Source organism: Nelusetta ayraudi, unplaced genomic scaffold (genome assembly GCF_046127955.1).
Source record: "Nelusetta ayraudi isolate G7.1 ecotype Tasmania unplaced genomic scaffold, CSIRO-AGI_Nayr_v1 ptg000042l, whole genome shotgun sequence".
NCBI classification, from domain to species: domain Eukaryota; kingdom Metazoa; phylum Chordata; class Actinopteri; order Tetraodontiformes; family Monacanthidae; genus Nelusetta; species Nelusetta ayraudi.
In genome coordinates, this window is record NW_027466092.1 from 919,018 (window position 1) to 935,000 (window position 15,983).

The window sequence follows — 15,983 nt, forward strand, 5'->3', positions numbered from 1 at the left end:
CCCCCCCCCAAGTAAACCATTTTTAATGCTTAAGCTCTTTATTTATGAGGCGTTTTGTGAGCGACTCAGTCAGCCGCAGGCTGCAGCTGGCAGGGAGGCGTCAGCCGCCAGCAGCTGGATCTCACACGGCACGTCAGCTGATCGGATGATAAGTGTTGTTTGTGCCATGCTGGGCTTCTTTGAAAAAAAAAATGCATCCTTTAGCCACACCCACTTCCTGTCTGTCTGTTTTTCTCCACTCGTTCAGTCAGTCAGTCAGTCTCCCTTATCACTGCGCTGCACTGGCCTCAGTGTGTATACTGTCTATATCGTGTGTGTGTGTGTGTGTGTGTGTGTGTGCGTGTGGATTTGCTTGTATGACTGTTAGCTGTGATATAACAGACCAGCCACCTTCTTTTTTTCCCCTCGAGTTAACGAGGGTTCATTTGCATTTTTGCCAAGAGCTGAACCCTCCCAATACCACACACACACACACACACACACACACACGCGCACACAAACACGCACGCACGCCCCGCCTCCTCCTTTCGCCTCTGTCTTCTTCTTCTTCTTCTTCTTCTTCGTCTTCTTCTGTCCCTATTTTCTCTCCCCAGCGCTCTCCCTTTACTAAAACCCTCCTCTGTTCACACTTAAATTCACTCACTTATTCTGACGCACACACACCACGCACGCGGACACACACACACACACAGCAGCCGCCCTCCTCCTCCTCCTCCTCCTCCTCCGCCACCTCCTCGGCTCATCAGTATTCATGAAGCCTCCCTCTCTTCCTGTTCTCTTGTTTTTCGCCTTGGCGCCAACCGTCTCAGGCTGAGCGAAAAAAAAGAAGGGAGGCAACAGAATAGAGAGATAGAAGAAGAAAAGGAAGACGAGTAAAGAAGAAAGAGGAAGAGATAAAGCAGCAGAGAGCCGTGCGTGTTTTGGCTGCGGAATGAAATTGGCCAATAAGGAGGAGGGAAAATATGAAGGAAGGAAGGAAAAAAAAAGAAGGTCGGGGTCCCGGGAGGTAAACAGTTTAGCGGATTGGCCCCAGCAGGTGGCGGTGACGCTGCCTTCTGAATATGCAAACACGACGAGGAGCAGCGAGACGTGAGAGCGGGATCACCTGGGCTCGTTACTGCAGGACTGCAGGTGTGGCGGTCCTAATTTTTAATTTTTTACGTATTTTTTGGGTGGGTCGGTGGGGGAGGGGAGGTTGGAAGAGGGTAGGATTAAGTACGACGACGGCAAACCACTTCCTGTTCCTGTCTCCACTCTCATTTGTTTCACCTTCAGTTCGGGTTCCCGCCCACCTGACTCTCCTCTTCCTCTTCCTCCTCCCCCCAACCCCATACCTCTGCATTCCTCTCTCTCTCTCTCTCTCCTCTTCCTCTTCCTGTTTTGCCCCGCAGACGCCACCATCCTGTCGTACGACGGCAGCAAGTTCATGAAGGTGCAGCTGCCGGTGGTGATGCACACGGAGGCGGAGGACGTCTCGCTGCGCTTCCGCTCCCAGCGGGCCTACGGCGTTCTCATGGCAACCACGTCCCGCAACTCGGCAGACACGCTGCGTCTGGAGCTGGACGGCGGCCGCGTCCGACTCACTGTCAACCTGGGTATACACAGTCGCACGCACGCGTTCATGCGCGCGCACGCACACACATGCACACAACATGTTGGATAGACGCTCAGCCTTTGTTTTATTGTTCTGTCGGAGGGGGCTGTGGGGCGGTGTAGATGATCGCACCCTCTTGGTGATCCACTGGCATTACAGTCTTAATTCATAATGAATTTGTCCCTGAAAATTAAACAGCTTCTTGTAATCCTCACAACTTTATAATAGACCCCACACACACACACACACACACACACACACACACACACACACACATTCTCAACTCAGTTTTGATGGTTTTATTCCTGAACACAAATACACAACAAAGCAGCAGCAGTGGCAGCAAAGAGTTGCTGTTGCCTGTGTTGAACAGAGGGTCCGACTCCAAGCTGCATTCCTTGCTCACTCCCAGTGGACCTGTGCATCCCCGTTACCTGCAAGAATCAACACACAACCACCACCAGCGACTGTACAAACACGCAAACACACTAATCCTCAGCAGAGATGCACTGATCCATAAGCATACTTACCATTGGCTATTAGCGAAGGCAGGATGGGGACACAATGTGTCTGTATGCTGCGAGACAGGAGCATTTGATCTCTTGAAATTGTAGATACCGAAAAGCAGATTTACTATTTGGGATTTTTTTTTTTTTTTTTTTTTTTTTCAGCAAATCAAGTGTAGACACTTTAAATCAATTTAGACTCATTTAGTAGGAATGAAGGTTTTAATGGAGGCGCTGTACTGTATCAAATATCAATATGCATCCTTTTGAAATTGAATTTAAAGGCCTCCTGGTGTGCAACATTTAAAAGCCACAGAAATTCATATGTCTGGTTTATAATTAACTAATAAGCAATAAAACAAATTACCGTTGCACTGTCATTATGACCCATTCACAAACTGTAAGAAGAGCAGGAAGGCAGCTCCATTGCACCGCCAATGGTGACATGAAGTATTGCGCTGCCGTGTTAGTGGATCTGCTCAGGGGTTTTGGTCAGATTCAGGAAGCTGTGTGGTGAAGTGAGACGTCAGAAAGCAACAGTCTCTATTGCTCACTCTCTCTGACCACCAGATGGTGCCAGACCTGACATGCCGGGACCTTTAATGACAGCAGGAAAGCAGCTAAATTGATCGATTGAGACGATATCCAGTCGTGAGATCGGGTCGGTGCGTCTCTGCTGCTGGAGCCACAGAGTTGTATAACAAAAAAGTTTCAACTGCAACACACATTCTACAGACCTCATTCACTTTCAACCACACACACACACACACACACACACACACACACACACACACACACACACACACACACACACATGCTTCACAGAGGGGTGCATGCGTCGGGTCTCTGGTTGTCTGCAGCCACGCATCTTCTGCGGTTGACGCCACACGACACACCGAGGCATCATGGGAAATATAGCAACAAAAAAAGAAAGAAAAATCAAGAAAGTGGGCAGGGATTTGAGCTGCGGGTGGGCGAAACTCAGAGACGACGGCACGTGACCCATCCTCAGTCACCTGCCGCTCTTTCATCCGGTGACTGAGGATGCGGCTCGGGGCCGGAGCGACCAATCGGCACGCGGCTCCTGCTGAGGAACGCTCTCCTTTCCACGCGGTGTTTAATCTTTGCTGGTGGAGAGAGGGGGAAAGAAAAACAGACCCAAAACCAGCAGCGACACCCTTCAAAATAGACAGAGAGAGATTCCCGGCAGACTCGGGGCCCTCGGCCCGGTGAAGGAGAGCGTTCGTTTCCCCCCCTCGGCAGCGTGCACGTGCGTGGAAAACGTGCGCAGGGTGTGTCGGCGTGTGTGTCCCCGGGGCGTGGCGACTCGCGGTGTGTGTGCGTGCAGCATTAACCCTCTGCTCTGCTCTCCCTCCAGACTGTATCAGGATAAACTGTACCGCCAGTAAGTGATCCTCCATCTCACCTAACCCCTCCCCCTCCCCCTCCCCCTCCCCCCTCCACCCTCTCAGACTGTGTGTGTGTGTGTGCGCGCACTCGGCTGCGTGTGTGTGTGTGTGTGTATTTATTTTATCATGTCTCTATTTCTCTCTCTCTCTCTCGCTCGCTCGCTCTCTGTCTCTCTCGCTCTCTCTTGTCAGTCCATCTGCTCCTAATCCCTTATTCGACATGTCTTTGTACCTGGAGTCAGTGTGTGTCCGTGTGTGTGTGTGTGTGTGTGTGTGCGTGTCCCTGCACGCTCAGCTCCACCTCAGGGATCCACTGCGATCTTTTTTTTTTATTATTATTTTTTTTTTTGTGCTGAGGGCCAGGGTTTTCCAGGTCGGCCATTTTAGCAGAGGGAAGGAAGGAAGGGTAGCTGGTGGGTGAGGGAGGGAGGGAGGGAGGGGAGGAGGTGTGACAAGGAGGTGAAATTAGGCGGCGGTGGCGTCGAAGAGGCGATGAGCGCTAACAGCAGGATGAATCAGTCGGCAGCGGCGAGGTAATTACCTCCCCCCAGTGGCAGAGACAAAAGGCGCCTCATCCCTCCGTTTCCTCCTGACGCACCTTCATCACCAAAAGAATCCCCCTCCATCCCTCCATCCCTCCATCCCTCCATCCCTCCATCCCTCCACTTCCCGCCAACGCCGTCTTATTTTATTTTTTCCCCCTCTGCCTTTTCACGTGTGTGCGACAGCGGCGCTGAATCCCTGATCAAGTTTAATTCCCTCACGTGGAGTTTCTCTATTTATTTTTTTTGCGCTCTCTCTCTCTCTCTCTCTCTCTCTCTCTCCCCCTCACCGTCACGACCGCGGAGGGAGGGAGGGGGTGAGGCGGCGGAGAGGCTCTCCATTGGGGGAGAGAGGTGCTGAAATGGACGACTGCAGTTGCCATAGAAACCGCACTAGCCACACAGCGCCGCCGCTCGCTCGCTCGCCCCTCGCTCGCCCCTCGGCCAGTTTTAGAGCCGCTTGTTTCAATGAACATTTCAGCAGGCAGCCACTTCCCCAGCACACCCTGTTCATATAATAAATTATACATCTTATATTGGAGAGGAGGAGGAGGAGGAAGAAGAGGAGGAAGAGGAGAGATTTCTTTTTTTTTTTTAACAGCCTGGCGCCACAGAAACAGTCCAGTCAGCAGTCGAATAAAAAAAAAAGAAAATACCGGCGAGGGAGAAACTGAGGCTCATCCACCAGAGAGAGAGAGAGAGAGAGAGAGAGAGAGAGGGAGAGAGAGAGAGAGAAGAAGCAATTTGTTATTTGGAGCTAATGAAATATGAAACGCTTTTTGTCATTTTTGTTTTTCATGATTCTGCAAGCTGGTGGTGGGGTTGGAATTCTATTTTCGGTGTCAAAAAAAGAAGGAAAGGAAGGAAGGAAAGAAGGAGGGAAAGAAGGAAGGAAGGAAGGAAGGAAGGAAGGAAATATTCTGCAACTTCTCTTTGTTTGTTTGTCTGCTTCAACTCTGTGATTGAAGAGCAGACGGCGTTCAAATGTCTCGACAATCAGCTCGACGTGCCTTTGACCCAAAATAGGTGTCTGCTCGCCTGCGTGTGCGCGTGCCTCTCCCTGCTCTCAGACTGACACAGATCACTGGCTCCCTCTCACTCCTGTCTGCTAATTCTCCCAGTGTTTGCTTACATACACACGCACGCACGCACACACACACGCACACACACATAAAGTCACACGTGCACGCTGATATTCTCATGCTCGCCAGGCAGTGATCCATGGTAACAGGATAAGATGCTCATGCCCAGAGCACAGCTGAGTCTCCTCAGGGGAACCCTGTGTCCTCTGTCAATGCACAACTCACTCTTTGAGCTTTAACACACACACACACACACACACACACACACATTTCACACAGCGCCCATCCATTTTGATTGACTTCTCTTCCCCACAGTGTGTTTGCATTGACAGACTGTTTTCGACCGTTCTGCCTCTTATCTGTGTGTGTGTGTGTGTGTGTGTGTGTGTGTGTGTGTGTGTGTGTGTGTGTGTGTGACAGCCTCTGCACGCCTCAGTGAGTGATGCCGACATGTTTGACATTTTCTTCAGCAGAATCCGTTCGGGTCAGTTTACTTCTCGCCTCGTCCTCCTCCTCCTCTTCCTCTTCCTGCTGCCCGTCATCGCCGCGCTATAGGTCAGCGAGAGCGCACTCACCACCGCACTGCTCATGCCTGCCAGCAGGCGGGGTTAGGGGGGGAGGTGGGAGGGGGGTCGTGAGGCTCTCAGGCTGTGTATGCGTTGAGGGAGGTGGGGGTCGCTGCTGGTTTGAGAGGAAGGGGGGCAAGGGGGGGTGGGTGCATCATGAGAGCACTGCAGGACCAGTTCAGCTTCTCCTGCTGCTCGTCAGCACCATGGAGAGCGCCACCGTCATTCCACCGGTTGTCTAGTGCCACCCTGAGGTCTGCTGCGGTACTGCAGGCCACGTAGAGAAATGGACCGTAAGCAGCTGAACAGGCCCGGTGTGTCTGTCTGTATGTCTGTCTGTCTGTCCGTTTATGTGCGTGTGTCTGTCTGTGTGTGTGTGTGTCTGTCTGTGTGTGTGTGTGTGTGTCTGTCTCTGTGTCTCTGTGGGCAGTGGGCAGTCCACGCAGCGTGACGGCGGCCCGCTGGCCGGCCCGTCTCGGCGTGGGCCGGCCGTGACTCACCGTCTCCGCCTTCCAATCATCGACACCTTGCTCTGTCTTTCTTTCTTTCTCTCTCTCGTCCGTCTGTGTCACATGGTCTGTCGGTGGTGAGCGAGAGAGTGCCTGTGACGTGGAGGTGTGCGTCCACGACCACCCCCCCCCCCCCCCACCCTCCGCACCCCCAGGATGTGTGCTGCTCCCCCCTGCCCCCTGCTGCTCCCCCCCCCCCCCAACCTCACACTTTAAGCCATCCATCCTTCCTGGACTCTCTCTCTCTCTCTCTCTCTCTCTCTCTCTCTCTCCCTCTCTCTCTCTCTCTCTCTGTCTCTGTCTCTCTCTCTCTCTCTCTCTCTCTGTGTGTGTCTCTCTCTGTCTCTCTGTCTCTCTCTCTCTCTGCTGTCTCTGTGCTGTGTCTCTCTCTGGCGGCGGCGTGTTAACGCTCTGGGCTGTGTGCAGGTAAAGGCCCAGAGACCATCTTTGCGGGTTCGGGCCTCAATGATAATGAGTGGCACACAGTGAGGGTGGTGCGGCGCGGAAAGGGCCTCAAGCTCACCGTGGACGACCTGCAGCCTGTGGAAGGTAAAAACTGGCACCACCCACCACCAGCGTTGCCGTGTAATCTATTACTAAGTAATCTACTACTGTAATTAAACTACTTGATAACGGAGTAATGTGATGGGATTACTGTGGCAAAACTGGTAATTATATCATAATTACTTTACTGTGGTTCACTGTAAGTTATTTGCAGTTTTTTTTTTTTTTTTGAGAAGATGATAGCTGCACAATTCAGATCATCCCCACCTAGTGGCCACACGAGGCGTCACCGCATTAGTCACGTTTCTGTAGAACGGGGGGCACCAGGTCGCCCCAAAGAACCACATGAGGAGCCCGCAGGCCTGTTCGAAACATTGCACAACTCGTTGAGCTGCGTGTAAAATTACATTTTAATCAACCTTGTTAAGTCATTGTTCATAATTATCGTGAACTCATTGACTTTATAAGTGTCTTCACATAAATGAGTGTCATTAATCATAATATATAACTGAGAGAGTGTGTTATTTCTGGAGAGTCTAGAAAACTGGTAGCCCTTCCAGAGAGATGAAGTAGCGCTCAGTGCCGAAATGGTTGGTGCCTCCTGCTGGAGAATATGAAGAGAAAGTTAAAGCTCCCATGCAATCTTGAATTCACTTCATCGGTGTCTCTACTATGTCCACCGATTTTAAGATAACGACATCTGACTTTGAGTCTGGCGGCCTTGAAGCTGCTTTTTTTATTGTTGTTGACAGTGACGAATAAAAGGTCTAACATCCATCCAGCTGAGCATTTTAGTCAAAGACGGTAAAGGATTGTCTTTCCTCATCAAAAAATAAATCCAGAGTCCACACCTCCAGCCTGGTGAGGGCTCCTGGTTTTTGAACATCTGGAGAGTTTTTTTTTGTTTGTTTGTTTGTTTGTTTTTTGTTTAGTTTTTTTGCCGTGGCTCAAGAGAAAAGTTAAAAAAAACGCTGGTCTAAAGTGTAAATGTGGGATTCAGCCTCCCTCTCCTCCCTACTCACCCCTTTTCCCCCTCCCTCACCATCACCGCCAGGTCAAATGGCAGGCGACCACACCCAGCTGGAGTTCCACAACGTGGAGACGGGCATCGTGACGGAGAAGCGTTTCATCCCGGCCGTGCCCTCCAACTTCATCGGCCACCTGCAGGGCCTGGCGCTCAACGGCATGCCCTACATCGACCTGTGCAAGAACGGCGACATCGACTACTGCGAGCTCAACGCCGTCATCGGCTACAAGAGCATCGTGGCCGACCCCGTCACCTTCCGCTCGCGCTCCAGCTTCGTCACGCTGCCCACGCTGCAGGCCTACTACTCCATGCACCTCTTCATGCAGTTCAAGACCACCTCGCCCGACGGCCTCATCCTCTACAACCGGGGCGACGGCAACGACTTCATCGTGGTGGAGTTGGTCAAAGGGTGAGTGGGCGGGGCCAGTAGGGGGAGGGGAGAGGAGGGGAAGGGGCTTGTGATGAGAAGTCTGTTGTTGGCGGCTCTGCTGCAGAAATACGTGTTGGTATAAAAGCTTGGTTTTTCCATTGTTACTGGCTCAGGATTTAAAGTTGACTTTCTTAATGAGAGCAAATCCTTCTTTTGTTTTTGTTTTTTGTTTTTTAATGAGGCTTAAAGGTCCAGGGTGTAAAATCTAGCCTGATTTCTGATTTTTACATTGGTAAAAGCTTAATGTACTGCCCACAAATACATTAGTAAAAGTGCATGCTCGCAGCACAATGAAGGACGGTTCTTATTATATATTTTATATATAAGAGTATACATAGAGCAAGGTGTTGTATTTAGGGTGAATGCTCATGTCTTCAAATAAACCAACGAAGAAGAAGGTGGAAGAGGTCCAGTTTTGTGTGTGCAGGCCACCGTAGTTCACTGGCAAACTTGCAAGAAGGAGAGGGAGTGAAAGAGCGCTACAATCTAAAATGTAACCACTTGATGTCACTGTTTCTTCTCAAAATGTCCAAATATTACACACTTAACCTTTATATATTAAATATTGAACTGAAGAACGGCTCTGTTTAGGTTCCTCTCGTCGCATTTCTGAAAGCCAGATGACAAAGCCCAGCTCTGCTCTTCTGGACTCCTGCACTTCATTTACCATCTCACCTCTCACGTCTTCTTCCTCCTGCCTCCCGTCCTGCTGCAGCTACCTGCACTACATCTCCGACCTGGGCAACGGCGCTCACCTGATCAAGGGCAACTCCAACAGCCCGCTCAACGACAACCACTGGCACAACGTGCACATCTCCCGCGACACCAACAACCTGCACACGGTCAAGATCGACACCAAGGTCACCACGCAGACCACCATGGGCGCCAAGAACCTGGACCTGAAAGGTAAACGCCGCCGGCGGGGGGGGGAGAGGGTGGGCGGGGTCATGGCAGGAGGACCCCTCGGGGGAAGTGCAATCAGCTGTTGTGAAACAAGCTGCGCTCAGAAGTCAGGGCTATACATGTGTTTTCGTTCCAGTTTATTGGGAAGCAGAATTTACTCACACGTCAGATTAAAAGCAACAAAAAAAAAAGAACAGAAACTCGCTAGAACTTCTGCGCTGTCACATGAATTCTTGAGAACCGTATCAGTCGACGCGAGTGCGGTGCGAAGTATGATGGGTATGAAGTGAGGTTCCCTCTGCGCCGCTCCGCTCTGCTCCTCGACGTTTGAAATTGTATTTGAGACACTTCTGTCAGCCGCGGTGCTGCAAAATTGACAACAGAGTGACGTGAAAAAGACTTTTATTCATACATTTTGACAACAACACACAACAGAGCTGCTGCTGCTGCTGCTGCTGCTGCTGCTGCTGCTCAAACAAGTATTACAGAAGCCATTGTGTGTTTTAAGAGGAAGAAGATCAGAAACAACGACGAGTTAAAACCTCAATTAAGAATGAATACGTTTTGAAAATAATGGGAAAAAAAAGAACATGCAGGACCTGCTGCATATACGCAACAACAACAACACTCCCTGGCTTTGTGCGGGGAGTGTTCGACACAACTTTGGTTACATCACACTCAGTGGGTCGCTGAAAACCCCCAGCTGGCGCCTCCCGACAAACTCGCCCACCACAGCTGAATCACAGTCCGACAGAGCAGGTCGGACACGTTGATGCATCTTCACCATTTGCTCCCTGGATGGAAAACAGCTCGGCGTTGAAAATAAAATGCCACCAACGTTCGAAAGCGCTGAAGCAAAGTGCGCAGCTCGAGCTAGCATTCGCCTGCAGCCTCAGAAAATGGGTCAGCTCGTCAGCTCACATTGAAGTGATTTTCCTCATTGAAGTGAATTTAAGGCAATAGATTAGCGTGTGAAGCTCTGGTGTTAATTATTCATTCACGAGAGTCACATGACTCGTCCTCTGTGTCTGTTGACGTCCAGGCCAGCATGGCGTCAAACCTCGACGCCGATATGTCAAAACAACGGCGTAATGCAGTGGATGACATGTTGCTCAATCAGAAGTAATGAGCGGCGAGGATGGCCAGCAGGGGTCGCCGCTTCGGTCCTCCTGAAGCCGTCACAGTTGTGGATGTGTTGCGATTCCTTCAGCTTTATTCGCTGTCTGCTCGACTGATCGCCTTGATTTGTTCATTTAAAAAAAAAAAAAAAGGAAGAATCCCAGTCTTGACCAGTCACTGTATTTCCCGTCACCGTGGCTCCGCCCCCGCCAGGCGACCTCTACATCGGCGGCGTCTCCAAGGAGATGTACCGCGACCTGCCCAAGCTGGTCCACTCCCGCGAGGGCTTCCAGGGCTGCCTGGCCACCGTCGACCTGAACGGCCGCCTGCCCGACCTGCAGGCCGACGCCCTGGCCACCATGGGGCAGGTGGAGAGAGGCTGCGAAGGTGAGAGTGGGCGGGGCCTCCGCCTGCATCCCGCCGCTGTCTCCACTTGCGCAACGTCTCTTCCGCTCATCCTTTTTTTCGTCTCTCCGCGTTCGGGCCTGAAACTCGGACTCTCCTCCTCCTCATCATCACCTCTCTCTCTCTCTCTCTCTCTCTCTCTCTCTCTCTCATTCTCTCTCTCTCTCATTCTCTCTCTCTCTATTTCTCTCCCTCTCTCTCTCCATCTCTCTATTTCTCTCTCTCTCTCTCTATTTCTCTCTCTCTCTCTCTCTCTATTTCTCTCTCTCTCTCATTCTCTCTCTCCCTCTCTTCCTCATTCTCTCGCTCTCTTTCATTCTCTCCCTCTCTCTCTCGTCCTCACTCTCTCTCTCTCTCTCTCTCCCTTTCTCTTTCTCTCCCTCTCTCTCTCTCTCTCCCTCTCACTCTCTCTCTCTCTTTGTGTGTGCATTGACTAACCATCTAACTTGATTTGCTTGTTTTGCTTTTTTGTTTGGCTGACAAAAGTTTCATTGATGAAAGCTGACTTGCAAGGTATATCGCTTTGTGTGAGCATGTGAGACACGTGTCCGCGGGCGTGCGTGCGTGCGTGCGTTGGTGTGTGTGTGTGTGTGTGTGGGAGAGAGAGAGATTGTGTGTGTGTGTGTGTGTGTGTGTGTGTGTGTGTGTGTGTGTGTGTGTGTGTGAGTGTGTGTGTGTTCAAACTACCCAGTGGTGTCCAGTGTCGTGTGGATCCCAGTGATCCAGAGTCAAAGGTCAGGGGTGATCTGCCCTCCCTCCCTCTCCCCCTTCCCCTGCCTCCCCCCCTGGCTCACCGTAGTGACATCATCACCGTAGTGACCTCCCCACCACCATCACCACCACCTGACCGCAGCGCCACCGTCCCGGGTTGCCTCGCAGCATGCTCGCTAACCCCCCCTACTGACCCTCCGACCTGAACTCCAATACTCCGGTTGTGTGGACGCTTAACTTCCTGTGACGGAGATCCCAGTTCGGAGCTCCGACATTCTCCTCGTCCTGCCAGCAGGTGGCAGCGCTGTGGAGGAGAATGTAGCCAGGCTGCTGCAGAGAGAGAGAGAGAGAGAGAGAGAGAGAGAGAGAGTATTGAGAAGAAGGCCTTACCATATGCTCTTATGTTTGAACCCCAACCTCACCCTCCACCCTCACCCCTACCTCACCGCTGTCCCCCGTCCATCTAGCCTCGCCACGTGCATGTTCTTTAGCGTGCTGCTGCTGCTGCTGCCGCTGCTGCTGCATCACTTTAGCTTTTAGCTCAGCCGGACGACTTCTGCAGCTTGTGTGAACTCAAAGATTCTGAGCTTTTTTCCAACAACATCTTAGCGTACTCATTTTCCCCCCTTTTTATTACTCCTTTTATTTCCTACTAATACTACTAATCATGACACCATTACTAGCTCAATAGTCCGCCCTGACCAGAAAAAAAAAATTCACCATAAAAAAAACCTTCCCAGAAGGAAATGTGGTCTAAAAATAAACTGGCACACGGCTGCGAACACGCTGGGCTCCAGACAGATTCAGTCAAGTGCATCTGCTCTTTTTTCTCTCCTCCTAACTTTGTGTTTTTTGTTTTTTTTTTAATTTGTTTGCAGGTCCCAGCACCACGTGCCAGGAGGACTCGTGCTCCAACCAGGGGGTTTGCTTGCAGCAGTGGGAGGGCTTCACCTGCGACTGTAGCATGACGTCATACGCCGGGCCACTGTGCAACGACGGTGAGTCGGGCCGTCGTCGGCTCGGTATCAAAATACTGTTTAGCACCTACAAATGCCGATGTGCTGTCCAGATTAACACCAGCATTTAATCAAAATAAGCGGACGGTGATATATGATGGTGAGGGGTTTTTTTTTCTTTACAATTTCTGGACCGTTCGAGCATCGTAAATCAACGTTTGACCACCGGAAAAAGGTTGTTCTCTTGGTGGGGGCCAGGGAAGTCCGGAGGTCTCTGCTGAGACTGTTGTCCCCGCGACCCCACTCCAGATAATGCAGAAGAAGAAGAAGAAGAAGAAGAAGAAGAAGAAGAAGAAGAATCTTTAGGTGTGATCCTGTCCTTAGACAAAGGAAACTGAGACAGTTTCATGGGGTTGTGCAACGCACCAGCGTCGCCAGGTGGGGGCGCTGTCTCCAGCAGATCCCTGTGCCAGGTGCGGTGTGGTGTGTGTAGAGTCTGGTTGTTCAGATGTGAGAGATGCAATAATTCCTCTCTTTAGGTTCTCTGTGAAACACTCATCCAGGCCGTGACTACTGCCTGGAGCGACTCTGACTCAGACCTGCGTGCCTTAATGAGTCACTTAACAGTCGGCCTCCTGCTTATAGTGGTGACAAGTACCGCTCCACACATCATTTTCCTGCCCGTGGGGGCGGGGTTCTCACTTTTGATTCTCAATAGCCCCGAAACACTTCAACATCCCTTTTGCTTTTTTTGGAGCGCGAGACCACACACTCACCATTCATGTGCTTTTTGATTTGTTTTTTTGTTTTGGTTCTTCTCGTGTCTGGACCAGCTGGCACCACCTACATCTTTGGCCGGGACGGAGGGGTGGTGGTCTACACCTGGCCGCCCAACGAGCGTCCCAGCACCAGAGCCGACCGGCTGGCCCTGGGCTTCAGCACGCAGCAGAAACACGCCGTCCTGCTACGAGTGGACAGCGCGTCCGGCCTGGGAGACTACCTGCAGCTGCAGATAGTAAGCACGGACACACACACACACACACACACACACACATGCATAGCATGTTTCATTTTATTTTATTTTAAAATGAAAAAGATCAGATTTTAACTTTCAGGTATATTTTACTGACTTTTGTGGCCTCTCTTGCCACCTCCTCCTTCTCCTCCGCCTCCTCCACCTTCCCCCTCTGCCTCCTCCTTCTCCTCTTTCTCCACCTCTGCCCCCTCCACCTCCTCCTCCCCATCACTTCCTTCTCCTCCTCCTCCTCCTCCACCTTCCCCCTCTACCTCCTCCTCCTCTTTCTCCACCTCCCCCTTATTCTCTCCCACATCCTCCTCCTCTTCCTCCTCCCCCTCTTCCTCCTCCTCCCCCCACCTTCTTGACCTCCTCCTCCCACCCACCTCTTCCTACTCCTCCTCCTTCTCCTCCTCGTCCTGCTCCTCCTCCTCTTTCTCCACCTCCCCCTTATTCTCTCCCACATCCTCCTCCTCTTCCTCCTCCCCCTCTTCCTCCTCCTCCCCCCACCTTCTTGACCTCCTCCTCCCACCCACCTCTTCCTACTCCTCCTCCTTCTCCTCCTCGTCCTGCTCCTCCTCCTCTTTCTCCACCTCCCCCTTATTCTCTCCCACCTCCTCCTCCTCCTCCACAGGACAAGGGCAACATCCGGGTGGTTTTCAACGTGGGCACTGACGACATCAACATTGAGGAGAGCTCCAAGTTCGTCAACGACGGGAAATACCACATTGTCCGCTTCACCCGCAGCGGCGGCAACGCCACGCTCCAGCTGGACGACCTGCCCGTCATCGAGCGCTATCCCTCAGGTAGGCCCCGCCCCCACCCGCGGAGGCCCCGCCCACCTGCCCGACCCGGGGACAGAGCCTCAGTTTAAATTCAGCCCACCTCCTGATTGATGAGTTATTCCTCCCATTGTTTTTATTTCTATATAATATATAAAGGCTGAGGTTGAGTTCAAGATTTGCACCTTTTGTTTTGCTGTCACTGTGTATGAAATGAGATTTTGTGTGACATGAAAGTTGACTTTTTAAACATAAAAGGTTAAGCTAGCGTGTACACCAGGCAGCTGTGTCATGCCAGACCTGTTAAATAGTGTTAAAGGTAATTTATGTAAATATCGGAGTCAGGTGTCAGTTGTTGTGTCATCACCATAAAAGAAAATAATAACAGTTGGTGCATTCTTTTTCATTTTTGGAACCAAAAAAATTAATAATAATAACTTAAAAAGAAAAAAAAAGTTGTCGTATTTTGAGGTAAATGTTTAACTAGAAAGTGAAAAAAAAATCAGTAAAAAGAAAAAAAGAGTGTAAAAAGTGTCTTTTGCCATATAGTCTCTGTTTTACCTTTGTTGTTTTCACATTTAAAGTGCTAGTGGGCAGGTTGCAGTCTTTAACACGTAGCCCAAATGCTAAATGCTAGCTGTTGTGAGGTGTGTGTGAGGGTTCTTCCTGTTTATGCAACTCTAAACGCCAGTTAGTCTTTAAGGCATTATGTGGCAGCTGTTAACCTTACTACTACTATCATTATTATTATTATCGTCATTATCATTATTATTACTATTATCATTATTATTACTACTACTACTAGTATTATTATTATTATTATGATCCTGTGCTCTTGCAGATGTTAACCCCTGAAATGTCTCTTTAAATCAAACCCAATGAACAGAGAGTAAGAGTCCGCTCGCCGCACACTCAATCGGGCTCCGCCCCCCCGGAGCGCCAGCCAAGCAGCGGCACGCCGACCACCACGAGCAGACCATTACTTTCTTTTCATTGCTGTTCTGTTTGTATCCAGCTCCTGTGCCACGTTTTGGATGTGCGTAATTACTACTGTGTTCTCATCTCTAAATTAAAGGCAACATTGATAACGAGCGCCTGGCCATCGCCAGACAGCGAATCCCCTATCGGCTCGGTCGAGTAGTTGACGAATGGCTACTCGACAAAGGTAAAAACCCTGATTAAAATTCCTTAAAACTTTCAGCTTAAAAAAAACTACAAGTTGGAGGCAGTGGATTATACTTTATTGTGCACCATCAACTAACATCTAAAAATCTAAATCCATAACTAAGTATTTTAAAAGTTGGGCAGCTGTAGTGTGTAATACTGTGTAAACTGTAGTGCCTGTGAACGTATCATGTTAGTGTGTTATCTGATAATATCAGGTTAAAGGGACGATGGAGAGATTTAAATGTGACTAAATCGGAAAATAGACGAGTAATGATAAAAAAAAAAGAGGCTTTATTAAGGCTGGTAAATAATTGTCTACTGTCAAATTGTAAATGATAAAGCTTTCACTAAAGATTATACTTTGACCAAAAAAAAGGAGATGTAATCAGATTAAAAAAAAATTACATGCAAAGTCTTAAGAATGATGTAAATTTGAAGTGAACTTTAATAGGGCGATGCCTTATTTTCTTTTCTGTCTCTCTTGACAAAACAGACGAGGTCAAAGATTTTCCTCTTAAAAAAACAGCAGCGGCTCCTTAAACTAGCCTCTAGTCCCTTTAACAGTGAGAAGTGCTAGAGCTTTCCAACCTGTGCATGCTTCATAGGGCTGTGACGACTCCTCCAGATCTCTGTCCTCTCCGCCTCTCTGTCTGTCTGTCTGTCTGTCGCTCTCTCACTCAATCACTCACTCACTGCTGTGCCGCTCAGCCATCAACACAGCAGCCATCTGTCAGGCCGTCTCTCAAGGCCTCTGAC

At 50.1% G+C, this 15,983-nt stretch overlaps 1 protein-coding gene across 16 annotated transcripts in view; it reads left to right on the plus strand.

Moving 5' to 3' along the window:
• Window positions 1-15,983, plus strand: part of nrxn1a (neurexin 1a) — a 67,837-nt gene that overhangs the window by 39,764 nt on the left and 12,090 nt on the right. For 5 of the 16 annotated variants that reach the window (XM_076033460.1, XM_076033459.1, XM_076033462.1 and 2 more), the window contains 10 exons: window positions 1,392-1,595; window positions 3,479-3,505; window positions 6,635-6,757; window positions 7,767-8,148; window positions 8,885-9,075; window positions 10,405-10,578; window positions 12,186-12,305; window positions 13,097-13,278; window positions 13,913-14,084; window positions 15,136-15,225. In XM_076033460.1, the coding sequence (XP_075889575.1) occupies window positions 1,392-1,595; window positions 3,479-3,505; window positions 6,635-6,757; window positions 7,767-8,148; window positions 8,885-9,075; window positions 10,405-10,578; window positions 12,186-12,305; window positions 13,097-13,278; window positions 13,913-14,084; window positions 15,136-15,225 (1,665 nt within the window). The remainder of the gene's footprint in view (window positions 1-1,391; window positions 1,596-3,478; window positions 3,506-6,634; window positions 6,758-7,766; window positions 8,149-8,884; window positions 9,076-10,404; window positions 10,579-12,185; window positions 12,306-13,096; window positions 13,279-13,912; window positions 14,085-15,135; window positions 15,226-15,983) is intronic. The other 11 variants (XM_076033468.1, XM_076033470.1, XM_076033472.1 and 8 more) reach the window with 3 other exon arrangements.